Source organism: Arabidopsis thaliana, chromosome 3 (genome assembly GCF_000001735.4).
Source record: "Arabidopsis thaliana chromosome 3, partial sequence".
NCBI classification, from domain to species: Eukaryota; Viridiplantae; Streptophyta; class Magnoliopsida; order Brassicales; family Brassicaceae; genus Arabidopsis; species Arabidopsis thaliana.
Window position 1 is genome coordinate 2,105,101 of NC_003074.8, and position 15,086 is coordinate 2,120,186.

At 37.4% G+C, this 15,086-nt stretch overlaps 5 protein-coding genes across 10 annotated transcripts; 1 reads left to right on the plus strand and 4 right to left on the minus strand.

Moving 5' to 3' along the window:
* Positions 1–298: 298 nt before the first annotated feature.
* AT3G06670 (binding protein) lies at positions 299–8,598 on the minus strand. 2 transcript variants are annotated; one of them, NM_001202902.1, is made up of 25 exons: positions 7,992–8,598; positions 7,391–7,471; positions 7,173–7,272; positions 7,000–7,084; positions 6,853–6,902; positions 6,374–6,453; positions 5,922–5,981; positions 5,479–5,578; positions 5,302–5,379; positions 4,847–4,914; positions 4,658–4,720; positions 4,499–4,567; positions 4,338–4,415; positions 4,155–4,250; positions 3,844–3,914; positions 3,595–3,672; positions 3,363–3,456; positions 3,149–3,250; positions 2,580–2,773; positions 2,380–2,494; positions 1,937–2,068; positions 1,743–1,850; positions 1,561–1,670; positions 1,355–1,477; positions 655–1,288 (listed from the first exon to the last, which is right to left on the minus strand). In NM_001202902.1, the coding sequence occupies exons 1-25, from the start codon at positions 8,034–8,036 to the stop codon at positions 808–810; spliced, it is 2,661 nt and encodes an 886-aa protein (NP_001189831.1). In that variant the 5' UTR covers positions 8,037–8,598; the 3' UTR covers positions 655–807. The 2 variants fall into 2 exon arrangements, with proteins under 2 accessions (NP_187323.2, NP_001189831.1); NM_111547.5 differs by lacking the exon at positions 4,658–4,720 and having other exon boundaries at positions 299–1,288; positions 7,992–8,336.
* A 452-nt stretch (positions 8,599–9,050) lies between these two features.
* On the minus strand, positions 9,051–9,848 carry AT3G06680 (Ribosomal L29e protein family). Of its 3 annotated transcripts, none has more exons than NM_001202903.1 (3): positions 9,736–9,848; positions 9,523–9,626; positions 9,051–9,385 (listed from the first exon to the last, which is right to left on the minus strand). In NM_001202903.1, the coding sequence occupies exons 2-3, from the start codon at positions 9,622–9,624 to the stop codon at positions 9,302–9,304; spliced, it is 186 nt and encodes a 61-aa protein (NP_001189832.1). In that variant the 5' UTR covers positions 9,625–9,626; positions 9,736–9,848; the 3' UTR covers positions 9,051–9,301. The 3 variants fall into 3 exon arrangements, with proteins under 3 accessions (NP_001189832.1, NP_187324.2, NP_001118594.1); NM_111548.3 differs by having other exon boundaries at positions 9,154–9,385; positions 9,523–9,648; positions 9,736–9,779; NM_001125122.1 differs by lacking the exon at positions 9,736–9,848 and having other exon boundaries at positions 9,167–9,385; positions 9,523–9,729.
* A 477-nt stretch (positions 9,849–10,325) lies between these two features.
* Positions 10,326–11,725, minus strand: AT3G06690 (putative acyl-coenzyme A oxidase; the record flags this gene model as incomplete). Its single annotated transcript, NM_111549.4, has 5 exons — positions 10,326–10,731; positions 11,049–11,150; positions 11,249–11,353; positions 11,448–11,508; positions 11,673–11,725. 5 exons carry the CDS (start codon positions 11,723–11,725, stop codon positions 10,489–10,491), a joined length of 564 nt encoding a protein of 187 aa, NP_187325.4. The 3' UTR covers positions 10,326–10,488.
* Positions 11,726–12,026: 301 nt separating this feature from the next.
* Positions 12,027–12,974, minus strand: AT3G06700 (Ribosomal L29e protein family). 3 transcript variants are annotated; one of them, NM_111550.5, is made up of 3 exons: positions 12,805–12,974; positions 12,599–12,702; positions 12,027–12,502 (listed from the first exon to the last, which is right to left on the minus strand). In NM_111550.5, exons 2-3 carry the CDS (start codon positions 12,698–12,700, stop codon positions 12,419–12,421), a joined length of 186 nt encoding a protein of 61 aa, NP_187326.1. In that variant the 5' UTR covers positions 12,701–12,702; positions 12,805–12,974; the 3' UTR covers positions 12,027–12,418. The 3 variants fall into 3 exon arrangements, with proteins under 3 accessions (NP_187326.1, NP_001030651.1, NP_001030650.1); NM_001035574.2 differs by having other exon boundaries at positions 12,253–12,502; positions 12,599–12,700; positions 12,805–12,875; NM_001035573.2 differs by having other exon boundaries at positions 12,253–12,502; positions 12,599–12,806.
* Positions 12,975–13,068: 94 nt separating this feature from the next.
* Positions 13,069–15,081, plus strand: AT3G06710 (E3 ubiquitin ligase). Its single transcript, NM_111551.4, has 3 exons — positions 13,069–13,341; positions 13,615–14,107; positions 14,217–15,081. Exons 2-3 carry the CDS (start codon positions 13,667–13,669, stop codon positions 14,511–14,513), a joined length of 738 nt encoding a protein of 245 aa, NP_187327.2. The 5' UTR covers positions 13,069–13,341; positions 13,615–13,666; the 3' UTR covers positions 14,514–15,081.
* Positions 15,082–15,086: the final 5 nt, after the last annotated feature.

Below are 15,086 nucleotides of genomic sequence, written 5' to 3' on the forward strand. Positions count from 1 at the left end.
GTCTTTTTTGACGTCAGACGTTGTAAAATAGCGGAAATGAATATGGCTTTTGGGGAAAGGAAATGGCGAAGAAGAGACACTCCCAAGCATGTCAAAATAAAATGACAAAAAAATATGGAACGCACCATGCGTTACGCATGTATTAAAGTCAAAGAAGACGACAAGCTGTGTTTTTTTTTCTTTAGCTGGTTGAGTATTAGGACATAGATGAGTTAGATCACGCCTGTTAAGAATGTTGGAAGTGGGTGACTCAAGTATGGTAGTTGACTAGTTGTGTTAGATTATTTAATTAAGAACTTGTAACCAAAAGAACCTTTTCCTGATAGAAAACCAAATCCAAAACTGAATACAAAAATATCAAAACCTTATATCTCATGTGTAACAGCTAACTGTTTTAAAAGAAAAATATAACACACTTTGGCTGCTGTACCACCTAACACACAGCGAAGAGAGATGCATTTCCAGAAAAAGAAAGATTTAAAATAAGGAAACCATTAGGAACTTGAATTAAGAAGAGTTAGTTGCTGATAGACCATGTCTTACAATATGCAATTGACCAGACCAGAGACTGCTAAGTTTTTTCAAAGATGAATATTATAAAAAAAAACGGCTGCAAACACTACGGACGAAGAACCCGTTACCTCCTCTCAAATGGCGCTCACTATACATTTCTTCCTCCGTTTGGTTGCCCAAAGCTTTTCTTTTGCGGTTTATCATGTCTCAGTCTGCACTCTGAAGGTTTTATTTGCACCCATGAGAGTGCCTTCCATCCCCAGCCACAACTAAAGAGTCCAGAGTGTTAAAATCTCAGGATCCATTTACAGCCATTTCAGGTGATGATTTTGGAGCTACTACCAGAGATTCTTCCCCATTTAGCTTTCCATTGTCTGATGTTTCATGTTCAGAACTCGATACTCCATCATCCTTATGATTCTCATCATCTGAACTGCTGCTATTATTCTCTTCACTACTTTTTGAATCCTCAGCTCCTTTCGCTACTATTGACCGGGCTGCTGATCCAGCGGGGCCTGGACTTTTCTTACCCGTAAGCACTGCATGGCTCAGTGTCGAACATAGCACAGCAAATACATTTTCCCTTTTCGAACTTTTCCCCAGCCGTGGTTTCTTGGACGGCTCTTGTTCTCTTTCTACAAGAGCGGATTTTCGTTTCAGCCTCAGGAGCTCGCCTTCCTCATCCTCAGAGGCTTCTGGCTGTTTCCGCGGAGGAGGTTTATAGTCTTCATCATCTTCATCGTCCTCATAATCAACCAAGCCTCCAGACCTCGGACTATAGAAGCAATAAATCCATTAAAACATAGATGTTGCATTATATACATTTCACAAACTACTATACCTTGAAGAAGTAGGGCTTGCAGCCACTCCATTGGAGAGATGAGGCTTAGGTTGTTCTTTCTGTATATTAGAAGCAGGTTTTTCCTTTTGTGTATTAGAAGCAGAGGCTGAATCTTCTTCATCGCTGTCAGTATTTAAAAAAGTGAGAAAAGGTGAAGAGTAAAGAAAATACAATAAAAATCATTGTTTTAACACCCAGTGGTAAACCTGTCTTCATTGAAATAATCTTCTTCCTCTTTCTCCAATGCCCGCTCGTCAACTCTTCTTCTTGGATCAACCGCATCAGAAGTGCTTTTTGGTCCGGCACTTTCTAAACACTGTGGACACATTGTTACAAAAAGATACAGACAGAATTTTCCTAAGTATAATTCAAGACCCAGAAACAGTACCTGTTCATACTTAACCTTGAAAGCCTGGATGGAGGTCAAGCACTGAAATGGGGCCAACTGGTCCCAGAACGTATCAACTATGTATTTGAGCAACAGAGTTGCATTTCCCTACACAAAAAGAATAAACGATAAGTAAATACAATTAACACCCCCAACTTAATAAATCAAAGGGGAAAAAGGTGGAAAACAAAAACCTTGCGTATGTGCTCAAGCAGATCCAAGACTGCAGAGTTCAGCAGATTGTACCGGGTTCCATTGGCAATGAAGACATCTATGATCGGTTTCAACAAGTTGTTTTTAACCACGTAATTCTGGACATAATCATCCTGAAACAGAAATATATTTCAGCAATCACATAGCTGTCCTAGAAACATCCTGATGAGCTATTTAACAGTCATGATAGCGCCAGTGCAGAAAAAATGGTTGTCACAAGCAGTTTAATCCGTCACAGAAAGCCTACGATATGATACCTACCACTAGCAAAAATTTGGGCAAGTACGATAAGTTTATCTAACTATTTTAGCAAAAATCATGATTAGCTACACCAATATGCCTCAATTTTTTAGCTACAGGGAGCACTCAGGAACTATTTCAGATGACTAAAATATATCGTCTCAGGTTCAAACAATCTACTCACATGGACAGAGAGGAGAGTACGGACAAATCGTATAGCAGCGACCACTAGGTATTTTTCCTTTCTCCGTGTGAGATGCAAAACCTTTTCAGTCACATTGTTTTGGAGAAAACTGCATCTGCAGACAAGAAGAAATTGCACAATAAAATAAATGCCAGCATGAGAATGAATCAGAAAATTACCAAACTGAGGATCATAATTACTTTGTCCTGGATGCATCTTGCATAATGCAAAAGCACAACAATTCACATATGTTCAACAGGACTTCAGGCTTTGTGAAAATCCTTCTGGCAGCACCTTCAGATGCGTTGCTCGACTTCTCAGGACATGAGGCAGTAATAACATCCACTAACTCAGGTAGATGCTTCTCGTAGAAAATATCCATGATATTTGCTCTCTGCTAAAACGGAATGCATCAAGTACACAATAGATATAAGAATGTCTATCTACCAGATTCGAGGAGACAAATGGGTAAGGGAACACAAAATTCCAGGGCCTTTTAAACATTCTAGCAGATATCATGATGTACACTGAATACAAAGTATTAGTAACGCCAACATTTTAAAATAATACTCTTGAATATAGTCTCTTCTACTTATTCAGGAACATGCAAGAATAACAAGACCATGTGGAAAGTAAGAGAAAGACTTGGAACTTATTTTTGTCAAGCTTAACTATGCACAGATTCAAAAACGGTACACAAATCAGGGGAAGAATACCACCCCGTTCAAATTATCAAAAAATAAGGTATTGAAAGGAAACAAGGATGCACCTGAGCTCCACCAGACAATGCATTTGCATCTAGTAAGGTACGGATAATTTCTAGAAATTGGCAGTGCATCTTATCACCAAAGTCTTCCATCATTCCCTTGACCTATTACCCAAACAAGGGAGCCAATTATTATTTCAGTCCTAAATAAAGAAAACAGGAATAGCCTTGCAACTGAAGAACAATCCAAAGGCTACCAAAGATCACAGAAAATTACCAGGAGACCGAGGAGGGGGTTTCCTTCTGTCCGAACAACATAAGAACGTAAAAGGTTGGGGTCTTGAGTCAAGAAAAGAATCAGGATATCTGTCCTGCATCCACAACAATAGTTATCGTGAGTATTCAGCTAGCAAATTACCACTGAGATTTCTTAATGGTATGAAAAAAACAGAAGCAGAGTGACCACAATGAGCTTTTATGTCTAATAATTAGTCAGTAAAATAGTATACCCAGTCAATACGAGTTTTTTGTCTGGAATCTGCAAGACTTCTTCTATGACATGAAAAATGCCTTCATTAATAAGGTCCCTGAAAAATCATTGAAAAGACAGCCAATAGAGAAAAAGACCATCAAAGACTATTCTTAAAGAAGCACTTGACAAAGAAAGAGCAGACACGATACTATAATAGCTACTACAAATGTTCTGAAGTCAGTAACTGATAAACACCAGTCGTAATTAGGTTCTTGTAAATACATACCTAAAAAGTCGCAGCTGCTGCACCACCTGGAGGCTCTTGCTTAAACTACAAAATTCGTGCAAGAAATATACCTATTTAAAGAGAATGAAAACACATCAGCCTGACTAGCTCAATTGAACAGCCATATCATACTAAGGAGACCTATTGTTTCCATCTGTTGTCACATGTAGATCATCTCAACATTGGGGCTAGAGAAAGTTTATCCCAAAGAAATCTCTTACTCTCAAAATAATTTTTATAAATGTCATTCACGAATACAAAACCATTGAGGCTTAAAATAAATAACAAATGCCTCTTGAGCCGGGAAATACCAAATTTTTCTTGGATTCCATAGAAGTAGAAGGCGACCTCAACCTTGCAAATAACTCTTGAATAAAAGTGCTATCGTCCTTCAGCAATGAAACTACCTGGAGAAGACACTTCAGTTAAAGAAAGAATATGGAATGCAGGCTTTCGATGTTATGTATGTGATAGGATTTATATGGAAAACTTACTATGGCATTGTTCGCATGGATTACAGAATTCAAGTTTGCAACAATAGCATCATCTAGTACTCTAGCCAAAACAACATCCTGTAAAAGGTGACAGAAGGTGAGAGACCTAAAACCACAAGAAACAAGGCGTCAAGTTTTTTAGAAAAATTATGGGATCCAACCTTCAAGTAACCAATTCTGTACGTCTGGTGTATCTTTGACAGGACTAAGGGATCTTTGATTGGTATAGCCTACAAAAACAAAAGGGATATACTAAAGAATCGAAAAAAAAAGAAAACCCAATCATCCTATATTAATCTCATTTCTAAAAGCCAAAGAACGCTAATCCCAAAGCATCCATAGTGAGCATGCTCTTTTCTTACAAAAAAAACATGACTTTGTCTCTAATATTTCTAATGAGCTTATTCAGTTCTAGTCACAAGAATAAGTCTCAAAGATTTCCTAAGTACAGTCTTTGTTAACTGGGTCTGAATCACGTAAAATCAATAGCATAGGCAAGATTGTGTTACCTCCTTAAAAACAACATGCTCCTTCAGAAAATTCCGGTGATGCTGAGAGTGAGGAACACCAGGATCATCTGTGAAGTGAAACAACATGCAGCGTCATATATAGCTAAATATAGGCAACGGCCAAGATAAGAGAAACAAACAAACTGGATATAATATATGCAGTCGCAAAAGCAAACCCTTAAGAACATGGCTATATGATCCAGCAAGGAACTATCCACCAGTAATTAAAGAAACCTAAGTTTTTGGTGTCCATGAACGACTTAAGATATGAAACCACAATTAAAATCCTCAGCATTTTATGGGCAAGAAATTCCCAATATAAGTCCCAACAGAATCTAATTAGTGTCTAGAAGGCCTATGCAACATATATCTAACCGCTACATTCTGAAGGTAATGCCTGTCATTATTTTTACAATATTTCTATCATTAACTTTGATCAATGACATCAAACTTACATTCAAGGCATCCGATAATCTCCATAATCAATTCATCTCCAAATATTTTCTCCAAGATCTGAGAACTGTTAAGCAAAACTGCGTACAAAAAGATAAAAGAAATAATGGACATCAAAAGATAATTCTGATATATGTGGATCTAAGACATGAATAATTATAATGTTTGTGAATACTAACTGATTCCCTTGACAATGTTGAATATCATGTGAAGGCCATCAACATTTTCCAAGTCCTCGCATATTTTAAAAACACCCATCAGATTCCGGAAGAAATCATGCTGCAGCAAGGGAAAAGGTAGAGTAAGGAGGTTTCCAGAATATAATTCTAAAGACATGATAAACTATAATAATAACAGTATATAAAGTAACGAGCTTACACTGAAATCACAAACCCTTAAGTACCTTAAAGGACCTTAAAGATAAAAATACAAAGAAAATAGGGCTCAATTTTTCAATAATAATGGTTTTGCTAGAACTTGTTTGTAAACATGAAAAACCTAACTCTACTGACAGCATCAAAGAAGACCCTGAGAATGGTATAAGATTTTCCAGCGAGCGCAAAGATAGAGTTATTTTTACATTAAACTGAACAGGAAAGGACAAGAACAGTCAATTACTCACATCCTTCAAAATAAGTTCAGTTAGGCGCATCTGATCTGTAATGCCACTCTCTGTAACAATCTGCAAGGAAGATGGACTAATATAATTAAATCTTTGGGAAAACAAATCCCAGGATCAAATTCAGAGCATAAATAGACATTATTAGTAAACAAGAAACTTCCACAGACTGATACACACTGAGAGGATAAATATAACAGTGAGAAAGACCATTCTAATTCTGGGAGTCACAAATGGATAGAAGTAGATTTGTCAAATAATATTAATCCTCCAGACAGTAAAAAGGCCAATAATAATGGAAAAAAGGCACCACAAAACATTCGAGAGGCGAAAACAATAAAATGATGCCTTCATAAATATTTTGCACTTTTCCCCAGACATGGGATAGGTAAAGAATACTGTTTTAAAGAAATAAAACATCACAAAAGTATAGGGTCAGTGTAGAATTATAAAACCTTCAGTATTAGGGGAAGAGTAGTAAGCTCTACAGCAGGAAGCTCCCTCAACTCACTGTTCAAGCTGTGAAATGTTTCGCCTGTTCAATCACAGATGATTATCTAATCAGTAAAACCCTCAAGTTACGTTTACAGTAAAATTGAAATGCCAACTTTGAATCTAATTAGGATACAGTATGAAAGATTAAGTATTTATATTAGATATTAAAAAACAACACGGTTAGTAAGAAAGTTTAAATCACCATGCAAACGCTAACAAATCTTTACATTGAAATATTCTTATATCCAAATGCCCACGAAACAGCAAACCTAGCTAAATCCCTTGCACTACTACTACAAAATAAACTGAAACGCACTCCAGAATTCATTTACGTGACACTACAGAATATATGGAATAAGCATAAATTTAATAAAGAGGTAAATAACGATCAACAAAGATGTTCTCAACTGATATAAATCCTCGAGAAGAAAATTCTTACTGTTTAGAGAGCTGAAATGCAAATTTCGTTGCATAGTGCAGATTTGATCCCTGAATTATACAAACACCATTTTGAAGTCAAGAATATTGTAATATAAAAAATGACGGATGAAATGAAGAGGGTAATAGAAAAATTGTCATCACTCACCATACATAAGAGCACCCTGCAGTCTCTTGAAAGCTTAAAGCCAATTCTGTTGAGCGCTCTGGGTCTCTCCATGAGATTATTGTGTCTGTACATTGAAACAGATACCAATTATCCAAAAAACCAGAAAACCCCAAAATATCTTAGCTAATTAAACCACGACGCAAAAAAACTACCTTCTTGTTTCCTGTAAATATCCTCAGGGTTGATGGGATGAACAAGTAACGTCTCGTTATCTTCTTCATCAATTACACATAGACTGAGTTCTTCAGATCGCTGCATCATATAGTATTTCCATTTAGCTACAAATTCTGGAAATATGTTTTACATAATAAGTGCTGCAGAATACCCGCAGCAGATGGAATTCAGGAAGTCAATTAGAATCACAACAGACCTCCACAAAGTCGATGCTTACGTGCCCAGTTCCTCGATCATCCCATTTACCATCTTCATTCAAATGATAGACTTTCACTCTCTGAAGAATGAATACAAGAGTAAGAAGGATGATCCAACAGCGTATTGGAAGAAAGAAAAGAAACCCTTCCATCTCAATTCAACACAATTCGTCAAAACAACGCAACTTTCTAGTGTCTCAATAATTGAGATCCGTTTTATCTGAAGAAGTAAGGTCTACCACATGGTCGAATAGCTACTCTAAATTATCGGCTATGGTACACTGTTCAAAAGAGGACAAACACCCACAGAAACTAGAGAACTACGCTACGCCCTACGCTAAACCCCACTGAAACTAATACACAACAAGTGAACCATAGAAACTAGTCAAATTACAAATCTCATCTTCTGTGTGCTCTTAAAACTGAGATACCTATTGAATTGTGGTCACCATGAATTTCATCAATAAATAACACAGCTCAGAAGCAGGAGTGATTTAATATGAATACAGAAGCTCTACAATAAATTATACTAATCAAGACAAACCCAGCTCGAATCAAGTGAGCCAATAAAGGAAAACAAAGCTAGAGCTAGAGAGACACCTGCATCGAATTGGTATTAGATTGAGACTTTTCCGGAGCGCCCATAACTGATTACCAACCTCCAACACCAAATCGAGCCGAGAAAGTGAAAATAATGACCGACGGTAGTAAAGTTAGGGTTTTGGAGCAACGAGAAATGATAGGAATTAGACGGCGTCGATATAGGCGGGAGATTCAGTTCTCGAAGGGGACGAAATCAAAGAAAAAAGAAACCCTAATTGCCAGACGGAGCATCAAAAAAACATTGACATTCTCTCTCTAGCTTTTATTTTCTTCTGCGAAAGCTTTCCCCAACCTTCGAAACGCGAAAGAAGAGAGAAGAGAGAGGAGAAAAAAAAAAAGAAAAAAAAAATTAAAGCAGCAGAAAAATAATATAATTCTTCATACGTTATGAACTAAATTCCATTAATACCCTTACTTGCCCTTTGTATTCACTAAAAGGCCATCGAGCGACACCCACGCGCTCCTTTGCCGCGAGTCGGTTCGCTCTCTTTAAAAACGACAGCCTGTGACGTAGAAGAAATGACAAGCAGAAATGTTTTGTCTGTGTAAAAGAAAGTTAAATCCAATGAAAATGCGCCAGGTGGGAATTTGATCATTGTTGCCGTGAGATTAGTGATGCTCTGAAGTGTATAGGCTTATGTGGTCAAAGAAATAACCACGTGGCATTAGGTAGTTGGTAGATCTATCCGAAGTGCAACTAAAAGGCGAGACAAAGGAATCGAAACCACGACACGAGCTTTGTAACCTTCGTGTGCTTAAACAAGGGTTCTTTCGTCATCACCACTTTATCAAATTATTTTCACTTTACTTTCATATCACCAGAACGAAAAAAAATCATATAATTTTACAATTTGACAAATTGTGTTGCAAGTATATTAAACCAATTTAAGACCATTGTTGGCGTCTACCCAAATTTCCAATCAATAATGCAAAATAAGATTTTGTCTTTGACGTATTGGCAATAGATATACACTCAAATCTGGTTATTTTCAAATGATAATAGAACCATTTGGAGTTTTCATGAAATGTGAAAGCTAGAAAAGTAACAGGCATCGGTGAATAAAACCAGATTGATTCAAGTAAAGGCCAGACAAACCTATATATGTAAATCAGGTTCAGCTTTCAGATTATAGGTCTACATGAACATAAACGAACAAGTGAAAGAATTGCATCAAATCAAGTAACATGCAAAATATATAAGAGAATCTGGATAGACATAATCCCTGATTGTAGAACATTGGTTCCTTTGTCTAAACAAGTGAAATTCATAAAAAAAACTTAAACTGTCAATCAGACGATCAAAAGATCTACTCTTCGACACCAGCATTCTCGCCACTCTTGACGTTGTGCTTCCTTGCATACCTCTGGTTTCTTAGGAATTTAGGATCCATCTGCAACATTTCACAAAAATAGATTAAATATCAAACTTGGAAGGTAACATCCGAATCTGAAAATTGTTTATAGCTTTAAAATGTAACATCAGAATCTGTAATCGTTTATAGGTTTAAAATGTAACAGAGACTCTTACTCCTCTGGTTGGTGTGTGACGGTGTCTCCTTGGCTTCTTGATTCCGTTCTTATGCGCCTTGGCAGACTGATTGTGCGCCGTGTGATTCTTCGATTTCGCCATTTCTGTAACAACGGCACAACACAACTTTTCAAACTCAATCACCAACGAAACAAACGAGAAGAGTTAAAAGTCAAATTATATCCAGCGATCAGCCGGATATAAGCAGCTAACCTGAGTAAAGGGGAGAGACGCGAGAGGAAAGATAGGTGACATACACAATAGTCAAAACCCTAGATGGAATTTAAATCACCCCACAGACCACAGTGGCCTCTTAGATAATATATGGGCTTACGATAGTGGCCTCTTATATGTGATTGGCGAGAATATGGGCTTCCGGTAATGAAGCTTTTGTATACTTGCTTAAAATAGACCCACTTAGGCCCGTTTCATTAGCTAAATCAATTTGACAAAATTAGCCCACTTCAATTTTTTATAAACATGATCAAACGGTTTTTTCTTATTTTTACTGTATTTTTTCCGTTAAGAAAACTGTTTGCCTGTCATTTGATAGTCATTTGGTCGTTAGAGACGTACAAATTCAATTTTGTTTTCACACCTAACGTAGTCGTTTGTGTTTTTTTTTTTTTTTTTTAGTCGTTTGTGTTTCCTTAATTAATCTGGCAAACTTCAATATAAATTAAAAATATAAACATGTCTAGTGAAAATTGAATGAATTAAGTACTCAAAAAATTTTATCCACAACTCAAACCAATCAAGAATCATAATAACAATTATTATAAGAATTTGAAATTATTACCAAACATTTTTGTTTGGACCAGTTTTAAGTAAAGAATAAACCCTGGATACATATCATATATACCCTTTTATTATGACGAGCATACAACAGTTTCTGTAGATTTGTGGAAACATAACTTTTATAAGAGATATATGGGAATTATGGAAGAGATTGTTACTAGCAGGTAACTAAACTGAAGACCAAGTATTGGCTTCGACCCAGTTGAATGCAATTGGACTCAAGAAGGAGTCTGGAATGCCGAATGAAGTGACGAGTGCAAGCGCGTGTGGTCTAAGCTCTCCACAGAGCTTTGAAACTTCTCTCCTCACATCTCCAACATTATCCTGAGATAGGTAACCATATCGCAGCAACGATGGATCTTCTTCCAGGCTGATCAATGCGTACATTGATCTTACAAGACCCAACACATCCTGTCATCAAATACATGGAGGTCGTTACTAGTTAGTTTAGATTATTTCCTCTGCTAGTGCGTAGTCTCCTTTGCTAGTGACTAAAGCTGATGAACTATTATTGTGCTCAGAGAAGCAAAACATCCCACTTGTCTCACAGCTTTTTACAATCTATCGAGCAAAAAACTATAGTTTAAAATCAATTACTCTGCACGTTAATGGCTAATCATATGACATGGAAGCCTGAAGTACCATCCGTGATCCCTAGAGCTAGCAAAACAACCATGATTCAACTGAATAGGTTCAAAACGTCACAGGTAATAATCCTTTTGACCTACCTTTACTGAGCCAGTAGGTAGTTTTGCCTCAGCATCCAAAATGGTTTGAAGCATTGCTTTCTCTGTGAAAGCTTTACCTAAGTCTTCAGCAAGTTGATGACTCTGCAAGTACGGATGGAAAGGAGAAGAAAACTATTACTGAATCCTAAAGGTCGGAGAACAGAAAAGGAAGCAAATTTTAGGTGAAAAAAATGCTTTACCAGGAGGAAAGAGAATTCTCGACTTTCTCCTCTCCCTTGAAGCTGTGCAACTTCAGAAGTAAATCGCTCTAGAAGATCTCGCTCTCTTAAGCAGAACACATTTGTCTGTTAGGGACAAAATACAAGAAAATGTTTAAGAGTTGAAAATTCATCTAAATAAATGATAAGAAGGAAAATAGTTAATGAGGAGGCATATGACCTGGAATTGGCTGCATCTGAGGGTTGATGATGTGAGTTGAGTCGGTAATACAGGACGTGGACTGAGAACGTCAACAATTGAGTTAGAAGCACTATTCAACAACTGCTTTCGTTAACTAGAGTGAAATTTTTCTAGAAATAAAATTTAGAACGTTTTCCTTCTGATCGAGACATGAGATTAAACAACGTCAGGCTTGCCGAAACGATATTTAACAGTTCTTCTGACCTATCAGGATCTCTGTGTAACATTCGGGGAGAGTAAATGGGTTCTTTAGTCATCACAACTTCATTTGTTTAAAGTTTTAAACTTAAACATTGGTAGGGTTAACTTTGTTTTAAAACTATTCCGAGATTATTATTGATGTTGCTAAACAAAATTGATGCATGAAGACCAGTGGGATGCAAAGAAGATGCCCTATTTTATCCAAAATGAAACCTCAAACGATTACTAATCGTAAACACTAGGCATACACAAAACCAAACAGGAACGACAGTATTGTAAATGGTCAATACCAATAGACAATTTTATACAAAACAGGATTATAGAGAATCATCCTGAAGATGCAGCAACTAGGGCAATCATGAACCAACAAATAGCGAAGCTACATGTAATTTAAAAGAAACAATAAAAACACAAAACATATATGTTTAACAATCAAAGATGATTGTAGATCAAGTACGGATTATATGCTTAACATCTAATTTGTAGATCAAATTCGGCTATCAGATTTCAGGTACACACAAACATATATGCTAAACAATAAAAGAATCGGTAACGAATCAAGTAACTTGCAGATAAGAGAAGATGCATAGAAAACTGCTGATATTAAATTAAGGCCAGGATAAGAGAGTACACAAACCACAATTGCGTAAACATGATCAAAAGCGCAAAGTAAATTGGTTCCTTTGTCTAAGAAAGTCTTAAATTCATTAAAAAAAAACTTCAAAATGTCTCACAGATAATCAAAACACTTATTCTTCAGCGCTAGCATTCTCGCCGGCCTTGACGTTGTGCTTCCTTGCGTACCTCTGGTTCCTCAGGAACTTAGGGTCCATCTGAAACATCATTTCACATAAACGCAATAATCAAACCTCCAACACTATAACCCGAATCTGAAATCAGTTAGGTTAGAACTGTAATAAGAGACTTACTCCTCTGGTTGGGGTGTGACGGTGTCTCCTTGGCTTCTTGATTCCGTTCTTGTGGGCTTTCGCCGACTGGTTATGCGCCGTGTGATTCTTCGACTTGGCCATCTCTGAGACACAAGACCACAATACAAACTATTCAATTGAATAACGAACGAAACAACAGGGGGAAATGAAGCCAGAGATCGGCCGTAGATATAAGAAAAGCTAACCTGAGTACTGAGAGAGAGAGGTAGATCTGCTCGGCTAGGTTTACTTTCCGCGATACAAATACGGCGTCTGCAACACAAAACCCTAATTTCTGATTGAATTTATAGTGGACTTTAAATGACCAACGTGCCCTAATAAATCATATATGGGCCTCTAATTAATCTATCTCGTTGCTAAATCATATAAGCCCATTGAATGAACCCAGAGTCGTGGCCTTTTACAAATTGGGGTATAAATAAAGCAGCAAACCATTTTTTTCAAAATTTGGAATTTCTTTGACTCAAGGAAGTGAAGAAGACGAGAGATAGAGAAGAAACCTTTCTGTTTCATCAGAAAAATGGACGATCAAGCTACTCTGGTAGAAGACACAGACAAACACGATGATGATAAAGAAGAAGAAGACTTGTGCAGGATTTGCCGATCACCGGAGGAACCAGGAAACCCCTTATGGTATCCGGTGCGCGTGTCGAGGCTCCATCAATGTTCATCAAGACTGTCTTCATATCTGGCTCAATCTCCGCGGATACAAGCAGTGCGAGGTTATTATACAAACCTCTTTTTCTCTAAAGAATGAGGTTCTTGTTCTATAGCGTTATGTGACAATTTCGTTTTCGATTAAACTTCAATTTCTGCGATTTTAGAAAGAATATCAAAGTTATTTACTAGTATTTTGTTATGAGTGATGTTTTTGGGGATTATATTTGTGTCATGGTGTTGGGATTTTCGATTTCTTCTCTGTTTCTTGTAATATGGGTTTAAGAAGAATCTCGCACACCAAATGTTTGATGAAATGCTCTCTGTTTTCATTGTAGGACGCTCCAGAGAGACTTCCAGTTCACGAGTTTCTAATACGTGTTTGTGTTAATGAGAGCATCACCTTACGTGAGAATGGTTGTTCCTTGGGCTATGGCGTTTATCTTGAACACATACTGCCTTTCTTTACATCCTTTGGGCCAAGAAGTTGTTGTTGGGTTCAAGAGAGATTATGGAATGTCTACCAAGTCCGCATGTTTCTTAAATGGCCTGTTATACAACGGTCATCTTGTGTTTTTCATGAGGATACCCATACACGAGCCCATTATCGCGAGACATCCTGCTGGGTTTCAGGCTGACATCTTGATTAAGAATGTCTTAGGAGATGGGTTTGTGCTTGTTTTATGGAAATATAACAAGATCGTTTGTGAGTGGTATTATTCTCTATTGCAAAGCTTCTTCGGGGAACCTCCTAGGCTAGTTGGTGTTGCTGTTCACGAACTTGGAGCCATTGGACGGCTGCTTTTCTTTCTGGATAACAAATCTTTTGATGTAAGTCTAATGTCCCTTCTAGTTCTCTTCCTTCGTCCACCCTATGTAACTTAATTACCATATGGAGCATGTTTTGAATAACAGGTTCTGTTTGTTATCTTATCTACAGGCTCTTACCATCAGCATATGTGTGTCTTTCTTCTTTATTCTTCTGCCGTTTTCTTTTCGCTGGATTGCAATAGCAATTGTAGGAGGTGGCGGTTTATTCGAAAACTCACCTGTCATTCTTGGATACATGATGACGCTGTCAATTCCCTTTGCCTACTTAGGAATTTTCCTCACTCTGCGTCAAATCTCGTTTCCAGCCATAGTCAGGTGGTTTTCCTTGGGATATCACTTCATAACAAAGAAACTGTCCTGCCTCCTGAGCAAAAATCTCGTTTCCTGTCAACTGTTTCGCGACTAAGGCATGGCGGGGAAAGTTCAAGAGAATCAGAAACGTGGGAATCAATAAGCTTCCTTCAATGTGGCTGCTTCAAGATGTGATTGGTTCGATCATAACCACACTTCTAGCCACACTCTGCATCCCTTACTTGCTCTTGAAGTCTTTGTTACCTCTGCTTGGATTTTCCCGTAGCGCCAACCCAGCTATTGAGCCGTTTATCTGGCCGGCGTTGTTAGCCTTGATTGCGGTCTGGTTCATGGCCAAGCAAACTTATGATCTCGTCAGTTACTTTCATAGGTTGGTCTTCGATGATCGGTATGTAGTCGGTTAAAGAGTGGACAATCTGACTGAGGATATCTCGCTAGAGAGAAATAACTAATCCATATATGACAAACAACGACTTTTCATTGGAAAGGAAAAAATGTATAAACACAAACGTAGATTCAAAACTCAAAAAGTTATATAGTAACCAAGGTCTATATACGTTAATATTAAGATAATCGCAGTCCACTTGTAAGTCATGAAAACAAAAGGATCTTCAAATTGTTGAGATATAAAGAAGAATACATTAGCTTGCCTCAAAGAACACAATAG

Bases quoted from the DNA above. Each gene is read 5' to 3' on its own strand.
- AT3G06670 (NM_001202902.1), bottom strand. From the start codon at position 8,036: ATGGGCGCTCCGGAAAAGTCTCAATCTAATACCAATTCGATGCAG. The intron at 5,579-5,921 runs GTGAGTAATTGA...CCCTTGCTGCAG, and splicing joins CTGAACTTATTTTGAAGGAT to CATGATTTCTTCCGGAATCT. The intron at 1,478-1,560 runs GTTTACCACTGG...AAATACTGACAG, and splicing joins GATTATTTCAATGAAGACAG to CGATGAAGAAGATTCAGCCT.
- AT3G06680 (NM_111548.3), bottom strand. From the start codon at position 9,777: ATGTCACCTATCTTTCCTCTCGCGTCTCTCCCCTTTACTCAG. The intron at 9,649-9,735 runs GTTAGCTGCTTA...GAGTTTGAAAAG, and splicing joins CGTCTCTCCCCTTTACTCAG to TTGTGTTGTGCCGTTGTTAC. The intron at 9,386-9,522 runs GTAAGAGTCTCT...GAAATGTTGCAG, and splicing joins GTCACACACCAACCAGAGGA to ATGGATCCTAAATTCCTAAG.
- AT3G06700 (NM_111550.5), bottom strand. From the start codon at position 12,700: ATGGCCAAGTCGAAGAATCACACGGCGCATAACCAGTCGGCGAAAGCC. The intron at 12,503-12,598 runs GTAAGTCTCTTA...ATGATGTTTCAG, and splicing joins GTCACACCCCAACCAGAGGA to ATGGACCCTAAGTTCCTGAG.
- AT3G06710 (NM_111551.4), top strand. From the start codon at position 13,667: ATGAGAGCATCACCTTACGTGAGAATGGTTGTTCCTTGGGCTATGGCG. The intron at 14,108-14,216 runs GTAAGTCTAATG...TCTTATCTACAG, and splicing joins TGGATAACAAATCTTTTGAT to GCTCTTACCATCAGCATATG.